The 20,019-nt window shown below is 40.8% G+C and overlaps 1 protein-coding gene across 4 annotated transcripts in view; it reads left to right on the top strand.

The window, feature by feature from the left end:
• The window catches only part of CTC1 (CST telomere replication complex component 1), a 48,645-nt gene that overhangs the window by 24,746 nt on the left and 3,880 nt on the right, over window positions 1-20,019 (top strand). For 2 of the 4 annotated variants that reach the window (XM_069104118.1, XM_069104120.1), the window contains 9 exons: window positions 14,352-14,466; window positions 14,595-14,919; window positions 15,008-15,097; window positions 15,562-15,758; window positions 15,920-16,002; window positions 16,090-16,264; window positions 16,560-16,637; window positions 19,320-19,464; window positions 19,886-19,950. In XM_069104118.1, the coding sequence (XP_068960219.1) occupies window positions 14,352-14,466; window positions 14,595-14,919; window positions 15,008-15,097; window positions 15,562-15,758; window positions 15,920-16,002; window positions 16,090-16,264; window positions 16,560-16,637; window positions 19,320-19,464; window positions 19,886-19,950 (1,273 nt within the window). Of the gene's footprint in view, window positions 1-14,351; window positions 14,467-14,594; window positions 14,920-15,007; window positions 15,098-15,561; window positions 15,759-15,919; window positions 16,003-16,089; window positions 16,265-16,559; window positions 16,638-16,679; window positions 17,327-19,319; window positions 19,465-19,885; window positions 19,951-20,019 lie in introns of those variants that run through there. The other 2 variants (XM_069104119.1, XM_069104121.1) reach the window with 2 other exon arrangements.

Here is a 20,019-nt window from a genome sequence, read left to right as displayed (position 1 = left end):
AAATCTGGAAGTTTGTACCAGATCTAACAGGAATCAAGAAATCCATTGAGAAACTATACTAAATGGCTACTTTTACCCAGAATTGTACAAAAAGTCAGTTTGAAACCCAAGAGAAAGGATTTTCCAGAAGGGCTACATAAATACCTTGAAGAAACTAAATAAGAAAATTTTTAAGTGAAATAAAAGCTCTGGGGGAAAAATTGGAAATGTAATGGACACTCGAGATATAACAGGACAGCTAGGCCAATTATGATTTGATAGGAGTGTTTATTAACCGGCTGGGACTGCCTCTCAGACCAAAAGACAGCCCCGAGCTTTCTGTTAGACATAATTTTATAGACAATGTTATTGCTAGCAACAGAATATCAGCATTGTGTCTATTGAAGCGAAAGATTCTCAGTATTCTTTTTTTTTTTTTAAAGCAATTGGGGTTAAGTAACTTGCTCAAGGTTACACGGCCAGTTATTTCTGGGTGTGGTGCTGAGTATCTGTGCCCGGATTTGATCCAGGTCATCCCTACACTGGAGCCGGTGCTCTTACTCGCTGAGCCACCTGGCCGCCCCTAAACAATTGGGGTTAAGTAACTTGCTCAAGGTTATATGGCCAGGTGTTTCTGGGTGGGTGCTAAGTGTCTGAGCCCGGGATTTGATCTCCAGGTCATCCCAACACTGGAGCTGGTGCTCTTTCTCGTTGTGCTACCTGGCCACCCCCTCAGTATTATTCTTATTAAGGCAAAGCATTCCCAGTATTATTTCTATTGAAGCAAAACATTCTCAGTATTATTCTATTTTTTTTTTTTAAGCAATCGGGGTTAAGGAACTTGCTCAAGGTTACACGGCCAGTTATTTCTGGGTGGGTGCTAAGTAGCTGAGCCTGGATTTGATCCCCAGGTCATCCTGACACTGGAGCCAGTGCTCTTACTTGCTGAGCCACCTGGCCGCCCCTCTCAGTATTATTCTATTTAAACAAAGCCTTAGTATTATTTCTAATGAAGCGAAGTGAAGCCATAGTCCCTTAGCAAAGCCTTGGATACAAACATAAACAGATTTGAATCCGTGGGAATCTGTGGCATGTTTTCGCAACACAGGTGAAACATTTCTTTACTATTGGAGCCTATTAGGTGGTTTCCAAGGAACCCAGTAGGGGTCCCCTCTAGCAGGTTTAAGGGAGCTCTAGTGTATAATTTCTGGTGGGTACTTCAGAAAGAGAATAATTAGTCTAGAAGAGAAATTGATAAACCTCAGCCAAGAAATTGACTAAAAAGTAGAATAGACCAAACAGAAATCAGTGACTGAGATAGCAAGAAATATTAGGACAAATCAAAAGATTGAAAAAAAAGAAAATGCCAGATGTCTGATGGGGGAAAAAAGCAACCTGGTAACCAAGATGAGAGAATTGATGAATTCCCTGAAAACCATGGTTTAAAAAAAAACAAAAAAGCCTAGATGCTAGATTTTTAAAAATCATAAAAGGAAATTGCCCTTATCTATTACAACCAGAGAATGAGGTGAAGATAGAAAGAACCCTCAGGTTTCTTCCAGAAAGGAGCCCCAAAAAGGAGAGTCCCAGTAATGTCATAGCCAAAAATATAAAAATCCCATGTCAAGTTAAAAATATTACAAGCATCTAGGGAAAAAAATAGTTCAAGTACCAAGGACCTATCACATAATACTTGGCAGCTTTTTTTGTAAATGAGAAGAGACCTTGGAATAAAATATTCCAAAAATCAAAAGATAAAAACCTACTCTTAAAAGCTCAGTATAAATCCTATAGAGGGAAAAATGTATCTCTCATGTAATAAAGGACTTGAAAGCACTTCTGATGAAAAGACCAGAACTGGGTTAGAACTGCGAAATAAAAGTAGAAAAGTTCAGAGAAACATAGAAAGATAAATTTACTTAAGCAATTGGAGGGTGGTATGTGATGGTGCAATGGTGACATTTTAAGAGAAGTGTGTGTGTGTGTGTGTGTGTGTGTGTGTGTGTGTCTCCAAAGCCTTAGTGTCTTCAAAAGCTACTGAAGGAGAAAAACAGATGTCTTGCGGGTGGGTTGCTTCTTGCCTGAGAGTTTTAAAAGGAGAAAGAAAAGGGAAGATAAAAGCAGGAAAAGAACTAGTTTTAGAAAAGAGGTGAGTAGAAGACTGTACATACATGAAGGAAGGAGTGGGGATCAGATGAACCTCTTACCTGAAATGGATGAAAGGGTTTTAACATACACACATATAAAAATTATACTTCCATTTCTTGGGAGTAGAAATACATCAAATTCAACAGGGAAACAATTGGGGATAAGGCAGAAGGAGAATGTAGAAGGAATAGTGACAAGCAAAACAAACTTCCCTGATCCTGGAATGGGGGGAAGAGAGAAAAGCAAAGAACTAGACTCCATGGGGAGTGCCTAAGATTTCCTCTTAGACATTTGGGGAATGATTGAATCAGTTATGGTATATGAATAATGGAATATTATTTTATCATAAATTATGAAAGAGGGTTTTAGAGAGTCCTGGATAGTATGAATTGAAGTAGAAGTGGGAGAACAGTTTATACAAGGACAGCATCATTGTAAAGAAAAACAACTCTAAATTAAAAACTGATGAAGTAAATGAGAAACCGTGTCTTCTGAGGAGCTACAATAAAGCATGTTACCAGACAAAAAGCTGCAGAAAGATTATCTAATTTCATTTATTCATTCATTCATTTATTTATCCACACACATACACAGCCAATTAACCTGTGAATTTATTTTGTATGATTATGCTTGTTTGTTTTGAGAATTTTTTCCCCTCTTTTTCTTTTGAGTTTTTAGTTTGGGTGGGTGGGAGAATGTTGTGGGAGGTTTATTAAGCCATACAGATACCCCAGCAGGGATTATCATAACATTTTTTTTAATGTACAGAAGAGAATGCAAGCAAGCATGGATAAGCAAGACAGTTTTGAAATAACGTAGAATTTTTTTTTTTAAACAATTGGGGTTAAGTAACTTGCTCAAGGTTACACAGCCAGTTATTTCTGGGTGTGGTGCTAAGTATCTGAGCCCGGATTTGATCCCCAGGTCATCCCGACACTGGGGCCGGTGCTCTTACTCACTCAGCCACCTAGCTGCTCCTAAGCAATTGGGGTTAAGTAACTTGCTCAAGGTTACACTGCCAGGTGTTTCTGGGTGGATGCTAAGTGTCTGAGCCCAGATTCAATCCCCAGGTTGTCCCAACACTGGGGCCGGTGCTCTTTCTTGCTGTGCCACCAGGCCGCCCCTAACATAGAATTTTTAATTGTATTTTTTAAAAGTAAGCAATATGAAAGATTCCCAGTTTTATCCAGAATCTGTGTGTGTATGTATGTATGTATGTGTATATGTGTATATGTTTTGCTACATCTGTGTATGGAAATGTTCTTTCTTAGGCATTTGAGTTCAGAATAAGAAAGTTAATAAAAGAAGCAAAGAAAGCCAAAGGCTTATATAGACTACATAGAAGCCTTACACCTATATAGATCATGAATACTTCATGAGTCAGTAGGCATTGTATATTGTAAGCACCTGATAATGTTACCCCAAAAAATGTGTCACTGAAGTGTAAATAACTGATTATTACATAGAAGTCATTTCCAGAGTATAGCTTGTTAGAGCAAAGATTAAAATCAATGCTAAATTAGGAGAAATGTAAAAAAAAAAAAGTTTTGTAAATATTTAAATAAATAAACTGTTGATACCAGGAGTTGGAAATGTATAAAAGGACATACAATGACAAGAGTATTGCCATTTCCTAAAGAAGTTTAACTGATGTAAATCAGTTGCCACAACAGGGACCAAAAATATCTAGAAATTTTGACGGGTAGTACTTGTTCTCACCATATGGAGAGCTAACCAAAGGCAGTTTCAAATATAAACTAATTTAAAAAAAATTTTTAAGAGGATAATGACAAAAGCTTATAAATTGTATTATCTCATAAAATGACAAGTAATACCAAAAGGGAAATCCATAGAAAGCCCTCTAACAGACATCATGGAGTTAGATCTAGAATGAACTTTGGGGTCCATTTAATCCAACCCCTTGCTTTAAGAGATAAGGAGGCAACTTGTCTGATCACAGAGCTAGTAAATGTCAAGCAGTACTTGAATGTACCCAGGTTTTCTTGACTCCCAAGTCAAGTACTCAAAGACAATGTTGCTTCTTAAGAATTTACTTCAAAAGAATTTAAAGATGAAATTGGAATGTGGACAACAAATAGAAAAGATTTGCAAAGATGTTTATAACTATTTTCTCCATCTGTAACTGGAGCCATCACATTTGGACAGCTACACAGTGGGATGACAAGTGCAGAGAAAACTATGTGCTTATTTTTTTTTAATTTTTAATATTTTTAAAATAAATTTGTTTCCTTTTAGTTTACAGGATTCAATTCCACAATTCCTTGAGTTTCACATTTTGTCCCCCTCCTTCCCCTCCCCCTCATGGCAGCATATAGGATAGTATAAGTATAGGATCTGTAAATACTTTCACATTATACATTAGTCAGGTTATAAAGACAGATTGTATCAGATGGAATGAAAAATGGTAAAGAGGACATAAAACCAAACAAGAAAAGGAAAAGATCAGGTATTTTGCTTCCATCTGGATATAAACTCAGTTCTTTCTCTGGATGCACACATTTCTCTTCATCATGAGTCTTTTGGGATTGACTTGTATCACTGCATTGCTGAGAAGAGTCCAGTCTATCAAAGTTGGTCATCACATATATGTTGTGTCTGTGATTGCACAAATTTCTCCTGGTTCTACTCTTCTCACTCAGCATCAGTTTGTATAAGCCTCTCCAGGTAAATATGAAGACCGTCTGCTCCTTGTTTCTTATAGCACAATAGTACTTCATAACATGCATATACCACAACTTGTTCAGCCATTCCCCAATTGATGGGCACCCCCTTAATTTCCAATTCTTTGCCACCACAAAAAGAGCTGCATTTTTGTACATATGGGTCTTCCACTTCTGTGATCTCTTTGGGATATAACCCTAGGAGTGGTACTGCTGGGTCAAAGGATATGGAAGTATTTATAGCCCTTTGGGCATAATTCCAGATTGCTCTCCAGAAAGGCTGGTTCAGTTCACAACTCCACCAGCAATGCATTAGTATTCCAATTTACCCACATCCTCTCCAGCATTTGTCATCTTAGCCAATCTGACTGGTGAGATGTGGTACCTCAAAGTTGTTTTGATTTGCATTTCTCTAATCAATAGTGATTTAGAGCATTTCTTCATGTACTTATAGATATCTTTAATTTCTTTCTCTGAAAATTGCCTGTTCATATCCTTTGACCATTTATCAATTGGGGAATGACTTGTATTCTTAGAAATTTGACTCAATTCTCTGTATTTTAGAAACGAGTCCTTTGTCAGAGACATAGGTTGTAAAGATTCTTTCCCAATTTCCCACCTCCCTTAATCTTGGTTACATTGGCTTTGTACAGAAGCTTTTCAATTTCATGTAGTCAAAATTATCCATTTTACATTTTATTATGTTCTCTAATTCTTGTTTAGTCATAAAGTCTTTCCCTCTCCACAAATCTGACAGGTAAACTATTCGTTGTTTTACGAGACTCCTTAACAGTATCAACCTTTATACCTAGATAATGCACCCATTTAGACTTGATTTTGGTATATGGTATTAGATAATAGTCTATGCCCAGTTTCTGCCATATTATATTCCAGTTTTCCCAGCAGTTTTTGTCAAAATATATGTGCTTATTTCTTGACTATTAAAATAGTTTCCTCATTTATCAAAACAATGTTATCTTAAAGACTGCCCTCCAACTAGGGGCTTCCCAAACAGATTGTAAAATCATATAAGATGTCCTTGGAAGATACAATTTGACCCTCTATTAACAAGAGAGAAGGTTTCCAGAAGTGCTTACAATAGTTGTTAGAAGATGTCTAGTACAATGTACCACTGAAAGAGGGTAGGGGTGTCTTCTATGGTAGGTTGTCCTTCAGATGCTCCTGTTTGCAAATCACATTGTACTGACTATATGAAGAATTGATATACTGTGTTGTTTTTGTTGTTGAGTCAACTTTTCATGACCCCATTTGGGGTTTTCTTGGCAAAGATACTGGAATGGTTTGACGTTTCCTTTTCCAGCTTATTTTATAGATGAGGAAACTGAGGCAAACAGTGTTAAGTGACTTAAGGGTCACACAGCTAGCAAATATCTGAGACCAGATTTGGACTTAGGAATCCCTGAGTCTGGCATTCTGTCCACTGATGCAGAGCTATGTGTAGAATCTCTTAATTAGATCACTGAAAAGATAGTGCCTGTATTTTCACACAGGAAAAACTAAGCATAATGCCTGTATTATCATATGCTAGTTGACTAGACCACAGAGCTGGTTCATCAGCACATACCGTGTTTCCCCGATAATAAGACATTGTCTTATTATATTTTTGGACAGAAAAACACCAGAGGGCTTATTTTCAGGGGAGGGCTTATTTTAATGAACATTGACAGCAATTTTAATAAACAGGTAAATATGAACAAAAAAATGTACCTTTATTCAATAAGCAAATCACTGGGGAAGAACAGGATGACGTGCTCACTGCTGCAGCTGATTGGATGCAGCTCGGAGCGCGGCGTGCGTTTCACGGGGGGAGGGGGGGGACGGTGCATACAGAGGGTACCGTAATATAGCGTGTAACGCAGGGGATCACCTTCACTACAGTAGCAATCTCAATAGGGCTTATTTTTGAGATAGGTCTTTATTATCGGGGAAACACAGTACATCTTGGATAGATAATGCAAGTAGGCACTGGATTGCTTTTGTGAAATTGTGGTACTTTTATTATTTTTTCAAAAATTTTTTTTAGATTTTGCTTTTTGTATTTTTTTGGAGGGGGAAGGTGGGCAATTGGGGTTAAGTGACTTGCCCAAGGCCACACAGCTAGTTTTTGTGTTAAGTGTCTGAGGCTGGATTTGAACTCAGGTCCTTCAGACTCCAGGGCCAGTGCTCTATTCACTGCGCCACCTAACCGCCCCAGTGCTTTAATTTTTTCTCTAAGTCTAGGACTTTTAATTTGTTTAAAATATATTTTTTATTCCATTAACTGTTTCCCAATTACATGTTAAAAAATTTTTGAGTTCCAGATTCCCTCCCTGCTTCCTCCCTCACTGACCTCCTTGAGAAGACAAGCAACTTGATACTGATTATACATGTGATATCATGAAAAACATTTCAATATTAGCCAAGTTACAAAAGAAAAAGTAGAGAAAGTTTAAAAAGCATGGCTCAATCTGGATTCAAAGTTAATTAGTTCTTTCTCTGAAGGTGGAAAGGATTTTTTATCATGGGTCCTTTGGAATTGTCTTCGATCATTTTCTTGATTAGAATAGCTAAGTCTTTCTGCAGTTAATCATCATTAAAATGTTATTACTGTGTACAGTGTTCTCCTGGTTCTTCTCACTTCACTTTGCATGAGTTCATATAAATCTTCCCAGATTTTTTAAATTAAAAAAAATTTATCTTTTATTAATTTATTTTTAATTTTCAGCATTCATTTCCACAAGATTTTGAGTTACAAATTTTTTCCCTGTCTTTCCCCTAGCCTAATGCTATCCCCAAGATAGTAAGCCTACTGAATACCCCTTCCCCCAATCTGCTCTCTCTTATATTCTCCCCCATCCCCCCCCCAACTTTCTAGTAGGGCAAGATGGATTTCAATACCCCAGTGCCTGTATATCTTATTTCCAAGTTACATATAAAAAACATTTTTTTAAAATATTTGTTTTTAAAACTTTTGATTTCCAGATTCTTTCCCTTCTTCCCTCCTCACCCACTCCCACTGGGAAGACAGGCAGTTCAATACAGGTTGTGCATGTGTAATTACCCAAATCACTTCCATAGTAGTTATATTGTGAAACACTAACTATATTTCTCTCCATCCTATCCTGCCCCCCACTTATTTTATTTTCTGTTTTGATCCTGTCCCTTTTCAAAAGTGTTTGGTTTAACTACCCTCTCCCCCAATCTGCCCTTCCTCCTATCATCCCCGTCTTGTCCCCTTCCCCCCTACTTTCCTGTAGGGTAAGATACTCAATTGAGTGGGTATGTTATTGCCTCCTAAAGCCAAATTCAATGAGTAACATTGACCCATTCCTTTTCACCTTCCTGCTCTTCCCCTCTGTTGTTAATTTTCTCTTGCCTCTTTTGTATGAGATAATATACCCTATTCTATCTCTCTCTTCCCAAAATATTCCTCTCTCACCTGTTAATTTTATTTTTTAGATATCTTCCCTTCCTATTCAACTAATCCTGTGCCCTCTGTCTATGTATACGTGTACACACATATACACACACTCACATGTATTCATATACATACACCCTCCTATATATACAATGTATATGTATGTATACATATATATTCCTTTCAACTCTCCTCATACTGAGAAAAGTCTCATGAGTTACAATGATCATTTTTCCATGTAGGAATGTAAATAGTTCAACTTTTTCCTGTTTACCTTCTCATGCTTCTCTTGCTTCTTGTATTTGAAAGTCAAATTTTCTGTTTAGCTCTGTTTTTTTCATCAAGGATGCTTGAAAATCTTGGGGCGGCTAGGTGGCTCAGTGAATAGAGCACCGGCCCTGGAGTAAGGAGGACCTGAGTTCAAATCTGGCCTCAGACACTTAACACTGGCCATGTGACCTTGGGCAAGTCACTTGACCCCAATTGCCCTGCCTTCCCCCTCCAAAAAGCAAAAAAAAAAAAAAAAAGAATACTTGAAAATCCTCTATTTTATTGAATGACCATATTTTTTCCCTGAAGCATTATACTCAGTTTTGCTGGGTAGGTGATTCTTGGTTTTAATCCTAGCTCCTTTGACCTCTAAAATATCATGTTCCAAGTCCTTCGATCCCTTATTGTAGAAGCTGCTAGGTCTTGTGTTATCCTGATTGTGTTTCCACAATACTCAAATTGTTTCTTCCTGACTGCTTGCAGTATTTTCTCCTTGACCTGGGAACTCTGGAGTTTTCTTTTGGGGATCTTTTTCAAGAGGCAATCGGTGGATTCTTTCAGTTTCTATTTTGCCCTCTGGTACTAGAATATCAGGGCAATTTTCCTTGAGAATTTCTTGAAGGATGACTTCTAGACTCTTTTTTTGATCATGGCTGTCAGGTAGTCCAACAATTTTTAAATTATCTTTCCTGGATCTGTTTTCCAGGACAGTGGTTTTTCCAGTGAGATATTTAAGGCATTCTTTTCTTCACTGGCTTTTTGGGCCTTTTTTGCCATTTGAGTTAGTCTATTTTTTAAGGTGTTATTTTCTTCAGTATTTTGGGGGGGTCTCTTTTAGCAGGCTATTGCCTCACTTTTCATTATTTTCTTCCATCATTCTCATTTCTCTTCCCAGTTTTTCCTCTACTTCTCTTGATTTTCAGATCCTTCTTGAGCTTCTGTGTAGCCTGTAACCAGTCCATATTTTTCTTTGAAGCTTTTGATGCAAGACTTTTGACTTTGTTGTCTTCTTCTGGTTCCATGTTTTGATCCTTTTTGTCCCCAAAAAAGGATTCTATAGTCTGACTGTGCCTCCTCATCTTGCCAGCCAATTACTTGACTTTTGACCTCTTTGCCATGGTAGAACTCTCCCTCTACAGTGGAGAGAACTGTCTCTCAAATTGCTGGGGTTTTTGCAGCTGCCAGAGCTATGAGGAGAGTGCCCTCTCTCCAGCCACCACAAGGTCTGGCACACTGGTCACACACCCCAGGAGCACCACCGAAGACCATGACCAAGCAAGAATGATAACCCTCTGAATGGTCACTTGATCCCTCTATGATCTGCAGGCCAGGAGCTCCAGAGGCAGCCCTACCCGCCTTGCCTCCTCCACCTCTTGCCTCAAGAACAGGGGCCGGACCTTTCTCTTCTGTCTCCCAGTTCTGACAGAGTTCCCTACCGACCTTTTACTTTCTCTTTGGCATTTATGGGTTGAGAAGTCTGGAAACTGCCACAGATGCTGGTGATTCATTCTCCTAAAGTCTGTTCCAGCTGGTCTGTGCCGTGGGTTGGGGCCGCCCTAGGTCTGGGCCCACATGGCTCACACGGGACTGCTCAGCCCCCATCCCAGTGTGATAGACCCTTCCTATTGGCCTGCCAGGTTGTCTTCAGCAGGAAATTTGTTCTCTCTGTCACTTTGTGGGTTCTGTAGCTCTACAGTTTGTTTAGAGTCATTTTTTACTGGTATTGGAGGTGGTTGGTGCAGGAACTGAAGCAAGTTCCTGCTTTTATTCTACCATCTTGTCTTGGTGCCCCCACTCCCTGGTTTTTCTGAAGTCATCCTGTTTGTCATAAAAGCACAATAGTCTTCCATCACAATCATGTACCACTACTCATTCAGCCATTCCCCAATCAGTTTCCAATTCTTTGCCACCACAAAAAGAGTTACAGTAAATATCTTTGTATGGATAGTCCTTTTCCCTTTTCTTTAATCTCTTTGAAATGCAAACCCAGAAGTGGTATTGCTGGGGATGCCAGTTTTATAGCCTGTTAGGCATAGTTCCAGATTGTTCTCCAGAGTGGTTGGACTAGTTCACAACTCCACCAACAGTGCATTGGTATCCCAATTTTTCCCCATCTCCTCTAGCATTTGTCATTTTCCTTTTCTGTCATAGTCAATGTGATTGGTTGTTGCCCTTCATTCTTGAAGAGGACCAGGATAACATCACTATGTTAGAGTTAAGTTATAGTGTGTCTGACTGTGGCTGATCAGATCAATACAAGCTCAGAATGTACTATCACAGGTTAGCCACAAATGGCCCATGTGAACATTTGGGATAGATTCTCTAAATTTGCTCATCTTGGGGCACCTAGGTGGCACAGTGAATAGAGCAATGGCCCCTGCAGTCAGGAGGACCTGACCTCAGACACTTAACACAAAACTAGCCATGTGACCTTGGGCGAGTCACTTAACCCCCAATTGCCCTACCTTCCCCCCTCCAAAAAGCCTAAATAAATAAATCTGCTCATCTTGTGTTTCTTTTGAGCTGCTTCAATTCTGCTTTGCTTATAGAGCACAGCACTTTCTCTGATGAGCACATGTAATGCTGAATGGTCCTATGCTGGTGCCTCCCATGTCATGTAATCAATTCCAAAGTTATTTTTAAAATTAATTTATTTATTTTTAGTTTTCAGTATTTTTTTATAAGATTTTGAATTCTAAATTCCCCCCGATTCCCCTTTCCTGAGGATGGCGTGCAATCTGATGTAGGCTATACCTGTATGATCATATTAAACATATTTCCACATAAGTCATGTTGTGAGAGAAGCATCAGAACAAAAAGGAAAAACTATAAGAAAAAAAAAAAAAGAACCAAAGAAAGAAAATAGCATTCCTTGAGACTCTATAGTTCTTTCTCTGGTTGTGGATAGCGTTTTTCATCATGAGTCTTTTGGAATTGTCTTAAATTATTGATTGCACTGCTCACAGTTTTATAGCCCTTTGGGCATAGTTCCAAGTTGCTCTCCAGAATGGTTGGATCAGTTCACAACTCCAGCGGAATTTCAAAGTTCTTAAGAGAGACCTTGAAAGGGTCCTTGTGTATTTTTTTTTTTACCTTTTGGAGGGCAATTGGGGTTAAGTAACTTGCCCAAGGTCACATGGCTATTTTTTTGTGTGTGGGTGTTAAGTGTCTGAGGCCAGAACCGAACTCGGGTCCTCCTGACTCCGGGGCCAATGCTCTACTCACTGTACCACCTAGCCACCTCTGTGTAGCTTTTTCTATCCGCCATGTGAGTGCTTACCTTGTGTGAGTTCTCTTATCTTTTAGGCAAGTATATGTTTGTCATCAGAACAACATGGTCAGCACATCGTATTTGTGTTCTGTGTAGTGGAGTTTGAGTGTTTGGCAGTTTTGCTTGAAAAGGGACCTTAGTGTCTGGTACTTATTCTGCCAAGTGATCTTCAGAATCTTCCTGTTCAAATGGAAGCAATTCAGTTTCCTGTCCAAGTATAGGTATGAATGAGGTGGTACCTCAGAGTTGTTTTAATTTGCATTTCTCTAATCAGTATTGATTTAGACCATTTTTTATGTGACTTAATAGCTTGGATTTCTTCATCCCAAAATTGCCTGATCATATCCTTTGGCCATTTATCACCTGGGAAATGGTTCTTATTTACTTAAGAAATTAGACTTTTATGAGAGAAACTTGTGTATAACTTTTACCCCAGTTTACTATTTTTCTTCTAATTTTGGCTGCATTAGTTTGTATAAAAGCCTTTTAACTTCATGTAATCAAAATCATCCATTTTGGGGGCGGCTAGGTAGCGTAGTGAATAGAGCACCAGCCCCGGAGTCAGGAGGACCTGAGTTCAAATCCAGCGTCTGACACTTAACACAAAACTAGCTGTGTGACCTTGGGCAAGTCACTTAATCCTAATTGCCCTCCAAAAAGCAAAAAAATAAAAATTATTCATTTTGCTTCCCATGATTTCTACTACGGTCCTTTATTACTGCATATTGTGTACCTAATCTCCTGATCCACCACTCTTATTTCTTAGCCAGTACCAGATTATTTTGATGATTACTGCTTTGTTATTTTTTTTTTAAAGCAATCAGGGTTAAGTAACTTGCTCAAGGTTACCCAGCCAGTTATTTGTGGGTGTGGTGCTAAGTATCTGAGCCCAGATTTGATCCCCAGGTCATCTCGACACTGGAGCCACCTGGCCACCCCTAAGCAATTGGGGTTAAGTAACTTGCTCAAGGTTACATGGCCAGGTGTTTCTGGGTGGGTGCTAAGTGTATCAGCCTTGATTCAATCCCCAGGTAATCCCAACACTCTTACTTGCTGTGCTTCCTGGCCACCCCATGATTACTGCTTTGTAATATAGTTTGAAATTTGGAATTGCTAGGTCACTTTCCTTCACATTTTTTCCCTTTATATTCTGGACCTTTTGGTCTTCCTGATGAATTTTGTTTATTATAAGTCTTTGGTAGTTTGATTGGCATAACACTAAGCAAGTAAATTAACTTAGGTACAATTGCCTTTTTTATTATATTGGCTGAACCTACCCATAAGCAATTAATATTTCTATAGTTGTTTAGATATTTCTTTATTCCTCCCACCCCTCTCCCAGAAAACCATCCCTTTATAACAAAGAATTTTTTAAAAGTTCAGCAAAACTAACATGTTGAAAAAATTTGACATCTGTAGTGATCCATACACTTATGTTCTCCACCTCTACAAAGAAAAGGAGTATTATCTCTTCTTTGGGGTCATACTTGGTTATTATAATTTCACAGTGTTAACTTTCAAATGTTTGTATGGTGTTCTTCTAATTTAAATTTTAGACACTGTATAAATCGTTTTCCTGGTTCTGTTTATATGATTATATTAGATCATCTCAGTCTTCCCATGCTTCCCTGTGTTCATGATACTGATTGTCTTTTATAGTCTAGTAATAAACCATTATACTAATAGACTACAACTTGTTTAGCCATTGCCAAGTCGCTGGCATCCACTTTCAAAGACTCATCCTTTTTTAATACTATTATTCTCCTGTTATAACTACCAATTTTAATGATTGAAGGTGCATAAAGAATTTTACAGAAGAAATGGCATTTAAAAATATCAAGAAATAAACATTTATTAAGGCTAGGCACTAGGGGTACAGTAACCAAAATTAAACAGTCCTTGCTTTTGAGGACCTTGTATTCAATCAAAGGAAACATGTTTACAGAATGAGTACAAGGTATTTTAGAGACGGTCACTAATAGCTGTGAAGATCAGGAAAGGCTTCATAGAGAAGGTAGTGCCTGAGCTGAATCTTGAAGGAAATAAAATCTTGATGAGGCAGAGCATTCCAGGCATGGGCAGTGACGAATGAAAAGGCATGGGGAGACAGGAATTGGAAGGCCATTTAGAACAGCAAGAAAGCCAGTATGCCTGGTATGTAAAGTGCAGGAAGAGGAGAAATGTTTATTAAGGCTGGAAAGGTAGTTGGAGGCCCAATTATAAAGTTCTTATCAAAAGGGTGGGTCAGTCATGAGGCAGGAGGAAGGAGTAAAAGTTGGACAATCTATGTGCTCTCTTGGTATCCCATTAGTGTCAAGAAATCTAGAAGAATGCCCCAGCATGCTGAGGTCTTCTCTGTGGAAGTGTATAGGAAGACCTGCATGGGTTGTAATCTACAGCACTGAAAAGCATGCCTACAGTGGTGAAATCATAGATCCATTGATGACTCTACCTCAGTTGCTGTCAGAATTGAATGAAATAATGCCTATAAAGCTCTCTGTCATTGTTCATGTGAGCTGTTAGGGTTGTTCATTGTGCCATTGGCTTGACTGTTAAATAGCTCACCCTTCACATGTTCCCGCAGGCTCCCTGGTGCGGGTGGAACAGTTCCAACTGGTGGTAGAGAGAGAAGTGAAGAGCAACTTCCCTTCCTGGAAGGAGCTGGGAATGCCAGAGTTCATCCAAGAGCGCGGCACTAAGTCAGTCACCTCCCTCCCTCTTCAGCTCCTGGTTCTCTGGAAGGGAAACAGGAGGAGGGTGGAAAGGACGGCGGGGGGAGAGAGCAAGGACTCTAAGAGATGGTCTGTCGTCCCTTTTCTCCCTCTAGCATCTATGTCCTCTTTTCCCTGGATGATGCTTTGATCGTGCCCATCCCCAGTGCATACAGTGGTCATCCTGCCACCCAGGGACCTCAAGCAAAATTTCCTCACTTGGAAGGGCCACCTAAAGGGCAGAGCCGGCTGTTGTTGCTGTCTCATAAGGAGTGTCTCATGAAGCGGAACTATCAGTCCTCTCAGGGAGATGGTCCTTTGCCTCCCAAGCATACTCTTAGCTTCCATGTATCAGGCACCTGGCTAGGAGGGATCCAGAGGAAAGATGGGGATGACTGGGGTCTGCCAGAGCCCCTTGGAGATGAGAACCAGGACCAGAAGGTGAGAGTATATTCCTGAAGCCTCTTTAGGCTCCTTGTTTTCCTTTCCCCTCACGAGAGCTCAGGCTTCTTGCTCTTATTTTCTTTAGGTTTTTCTCCTCTTCTTTGGCCCATCTATCCGATGGTTTGAGTTCCTGCACCCAGGGCAGCAGTATAGGCTCATCATCCCTGACCCCTCTGTGAGTCTCCCATTCTATCATACACACCTGTTGCCTTTATGAAGATGGGAAAAAAAAGAAGATAGCCATGATGTGGCAGAAAATACACTATTTTGAGGGTCAGGATACCTGAGTTTGAGTCCTAGATCTGCCTCTTACTGACTTTGTTGTCTTGAGCATGTTTCTTGACCTTTATGAATTGCAGTTTCTTCATTGACAGAATAAAGGTGATCCCTAAGTTCATTTCCAGCTCTTTCTGTGATTCTGTAATTCTAAGTGACTGACTTCAGGCATATAGATCAAAGTGACTTAGACATCTGGTACAAGGGTTCTGCTATAAAAGGGGTTTGGGTCTAGACCTAGGAAGACTTCTTCATACTCCCTGAGTGGAGGAAACACAGCACATTGACTCATTTTACATATTTTGATAATATTTCAAGGATTCCAATCCCTTTTCCTTTCCTGAACTCTCCCTAATTTCTCAGCAGCCCCCAAGTCTGTTAGAGGAGGGGGATTCCTCCCCTCTTTCTCAGCGGATCCTGGAGTTGACTGGCTATACCTCCTGCCTCATTGTCCAGAATGACTGGATCCTGGAGCCTGGGAACCCCCAGGGCATTCCAGGTATGCTGGGGATAAGCAAGGGACTCTCTGAATCCTCCCTGACGGAGATTCTCAGTGGCAGGTAAGCATTATATCCCCATCCCCCTTAGTTTGGCCCGATTTCTTCTTCCTTCCACCTGGTCAGTAAGTTGGTTCAACCTAGGTTCTTCTCTTACACTCTGACCCTATCTCTTTCCTGCCTCCTTGAAGGTCCCCCTTCTAAACTCAGATTTCTGACTCTAGTTCCCCAGGCTCATTTGTGTCCTTCTCTGCTGAAATTTTGTCCAGGACATTGTGTGTGCCATTTTCAGGCACAAGCCAGCAAGGTGAGAAAACCCATCTGATGGGGATTTGGGGGTAAGGGAGGACATGAGGTTCTGGTATGGTACTGACCCCATTTCCTCCTTATCTAGGAAATTCCCAGGCCTCTCAACATGGAGTGAAGTTGACCGTCGCCTTGGATGCTGCCAATTCAGCCTCTCGAATTCCCATAGATGTCTATATAGAGGCTCCACACCCACCCTTACCACTGGGGCTGCTTCCAGGGACCCGAGTCTATTTCCAGCAGTTAGAAAGAAGAGTTTCCAGGTGAGGATTTTGCATGATCTAAGCTCCTTCCCTTTTCCCAGTCTTGGTATGATACACTTTACTTACCCCTCAAAATCTGCTAATTGTTGTCTAGAAGAATGTCCCTGTCAATCCCCATTCTCTCCCCTCTTCCCCAGTAGATGATACTTAGTTATAATAGCTACACTTACCTCAATGTTTTTGAACCACCCTCCTCTTGGGGTCAACCCAGTCTCTCCTGGGTGGTGGGAGGTTCCAGGACCAGTCTCCTTCCGATCTCTCACCCTCCTATTCCCCTTTCTCTCTCTACCTTCAGGTTCCAAAATGTTTATTGTCGTTTCCTGCCATCCAGCTACCTCCGGATCCTTTGTTTCCCCAGTGAGGCTCCAGTCAGGTCAGTAACAGATCCCTTCTTTCTTCACTGTTCCTGCTCTAGGCCAAGCCCTGTGTAGCTTCAGCTGAGCCTCAGGATTTCCCCACCAAAGCCAATTGAGATAGGGGAAAGAGAAGAGTGCTGTGGGTCCTTTGAAGACTTGGGTAAAGCACTTCACCTCTGTACTTGTTTCTTCTGTAAAAAGGTCATCATACTGAATCTACTCCGGTGATTGGGAGGAAGTAACTTTGTAAACTCTTAAGGATCCATGCAACTGTGAGGCATTATGAAATAGAAAGCTTTCTTTCTGTTACTCTACCATTAGATAATCATTCCTTTTCATTTGGAGAAGCTTCTAGATGAAAAATACATATATCCATGGGTACTATCACTGCAACTGTCATGTTTTTCTCGGGTAACACGGTTAGAGGTTAGTGATTATAAGCTGGAGGAGATGCTAAAGTAATCTAGCCCATCCTCCATCTAGCGGTATCCTTGCTAATGGTGTGGTCATCCAATCTCTACGGTAGCCCCTTCCCTTTGTGGCTAGCTGTTATTATTAGCAAGTTTTTTCTTATTATGCCTAAAGAGGCCTCTTTGTAACTTCTCCCCCTTGCTCCTGGTTCTAGCCTTGGGAGCCAAGCAGATGGTGTTTACTCTCTCTTCTCCGTGACAGCCATTTGTCTGTCTCTCTTGTGGTCCCCTAAGTCTTTTCCAGGTTAAATATCCCCATTTTCTTCAGCCAGAATTCATAACATGATTTTGAAATTCCTCCCCCATCCCATTTGCCCTGCTCTGGACCTTTTCCAGATTGTTAGAGCTAAACCACAGGTCTGACCAGGACAAAATACAGCAGTCCTGGGCCTTCTGCTTCAAGGCAACCTGAGGTGGCATTGGCTTTCCTAGTTGCTATCCTGATTATTATTATTATTTCCTGATTCCCTCTATAAATCTATATTGTCATGCCTCTAGAGGACAAGCACCTGCTGCTCCTTTTGAGTCTAGTCCCCTCTTCTTCAGGAAGAACTTCCTGTTTGTTCCGGGTGTTCTTTCCTTTCTTTTCTTCATCACATTCCTCCACGTTCTTTCTCCTGTCACAGAACAGGGTTTACCTCTGCCTTTTCAGATTCTTTTAACCTATTTTTCATATTCACATTGAAGCCTTTTTGTTTGCTTAAGGACCAACTACTTCATTCTCCCTGATAAACTTGAAGAAGAGAAGAGAGGCATTCTTCAAGCCCCTTAATCTTCTCTGCTAGGACCTTTGAGCATAGATTATAAGTACTTGGTTATGACAAAAATATGAACATCACACATTTTATACACAACTCTATAAATGGCCTTCTCCCGAACATACTATCTGGAAACTAGATTCTCAGACTTTTGTCATTCCTGCTAGTAGCTCTTGTGACCAGCTCTCTTAAAGAACTCATCTCAGGGGTGGCTAGGTGGCGGAATGAATAGAGCACTGGTCCTGGAGTCAGGAGGACCTAAGTTCAAATTCCAGCCTCAGGCACTTTGGGCAAGTGTAGAAGCAAGCACCCCAGCGTCTCCAGGGTGGCTGCTCACACAGGTTCTTGGATCTGCTTTGTTAAAGGAAAGCAACTCAAAATGGGTTAACAAGCTTACTTTAATCAGTCAGACATATATCGTTTACCTTGTTCAGGGAAAATAGGTCAGCACCCCGAACTTCAAAGTATACAGGCAGAATTATCTAGACAGAAACAGATCAAGTAGACAGCTTTCCAAAATGTCCAGCCATTACATCCATACCCAGTCAACATCTGGGTTTCTACATCTAGGTTTTTCAAAGCCGGGGGACTCTCAGCAACGGCTTCCCATAATTCAGATCAAATCACAGAACACTTCTCAAAGTGAGTCCCAAAACAAAGCTACACATCAGGGCTTATATAGCCTTCTCCTGGCTCAGAGAATGTAACAACCTTTTGGACCCACTGGCCAATCAAAAAGTATCTACTGAAAAACAAGCCTCCCTCCCCAGGCTCCACTTTAGCCTAGGGGCAGGGAAGATCTTTAAAATTTACATTCTCATTACAGCAAGTGACTTGACCCCAACTGCCCTGCCTCTCCCCCCTCCAGAAAGCAAAAAACAAAACAAAACTCATCCCACCTTGTGCCTTCTTACTTTATTAGCACCTTAACACCACACAGACCCAACGCTCTTTCCCTGTATTTGTCAACTTTCTTGTCTTCTTACTTGAGTCCTCCATATTCTCCTTTTCTGTGAGTCTTTTCAAATTACTCTTCTCAAATTCAGTCTCTGGTCTCCACAATTCCAAAACCATATAAATCCCCATGAAAATTACTTCTTTAGATCATACTTCCTCCTCTTAAGCCAACTGTCTCTCACTGAAGCTAGAAGTGAAATTTTAGGAAGACAAGGGATTAGATGAGAACTAGCTATCTGAGACCAAGTTCCTATAGGAGTAAGTGAAACGACACTTGTAGGAGAGTAATTACTCCTAGGAATGAGCCTTTTCCCTGTGCTCTGCTTTCCACTGTATCCCAACAGTTGACCCTGTATTCCCCTTGTACTCATTTCATTTCCCTTGACCTGCCTCAGTCCAGTTCCCATTTCCCTACCAGCCTGTTCCCTACCTTATTCCTCCTACTCCCTTCCTCTTTCCCTCCATCCCTGTCCTTTTCTTCCTATCCTCTGACTTTACCATGTTTCCTCCACAGCTCCAGCTTGCCCCATGTCTACCTGGCAGAACTACAGGGGGATTCCCCAGGGCTGACCCAGGCCATTGCTTCCTGTCATGTAGTATCTGTCCTTAGTGTCCAGCTCTTCTGGATCTGTGCACATTGTACAAGTATTTGTGTTCAGGTAAAACCAGTTATAAAATCATAGAAATTCAGTGCTACGAGGGACTTTTAGCTGTGGCACTTAGGTTGGAGGGGCAGGGTGGTTCTGTTCATAGTAGTAGCTCTAAGGAAGCCACCAGCCTCTCATTCTCTAACTTTCTGTAAAGTAGCACATAGAATCAGGGAGCTGGGTGGGTATGACAGGAGGTCTCTTAAGGATGGACCAGTCTGGATAGGTCTCCTGCAAAGCGCAGTGGCCAAGGTGAATTTTCGTGTTCCTGGGTCCTCCTGTCCAAGAAACAGACTGTCTTGTATGTTGCCTGAGATCTTAGGCAAAGAATTTCATCACGGGGCTAAGTGGTAACGACAGCTGTGGGTTTCGAGATTAACAACTCTGTTCTTGGGGCAAGACAAGGATTTTTGAGCCCTTTTCTTCTTTTTAGGGACAGTGTAGTCGGCAGGGCCCTCCATGTCCCACACTGGCAGCTGTGAGCCAGGCTAACATCAGGTAAGAAGATGGGGGTTTGGGCAGAGAAGTAGGGGCTTGGGCTGCAGAGAGAGCTTGAGTCCCTGAAAG

The sequence above is a fragment of the Petaurus breviceps genome, unplaced genomic scaffold, assembly GCF_028583685.1.
Source record: "Petaurus breviceps papuanus isolate PSGF00001 unplaced genomic scaffold, PetGlider_PUasm1.0 673, whole genome shotgun sequence".
In the NCBI taxonomy this organism is placed as follows: domain Eukaryota; kingdom Metazoa; phylum Chordata; class Mammalia; order Diprotodontia; family Petauridae; genus Petaurus; species Petaurus breviceps.
This window is presented reverse-complemented; position numbering and strand designations above follow the sequence as displayed.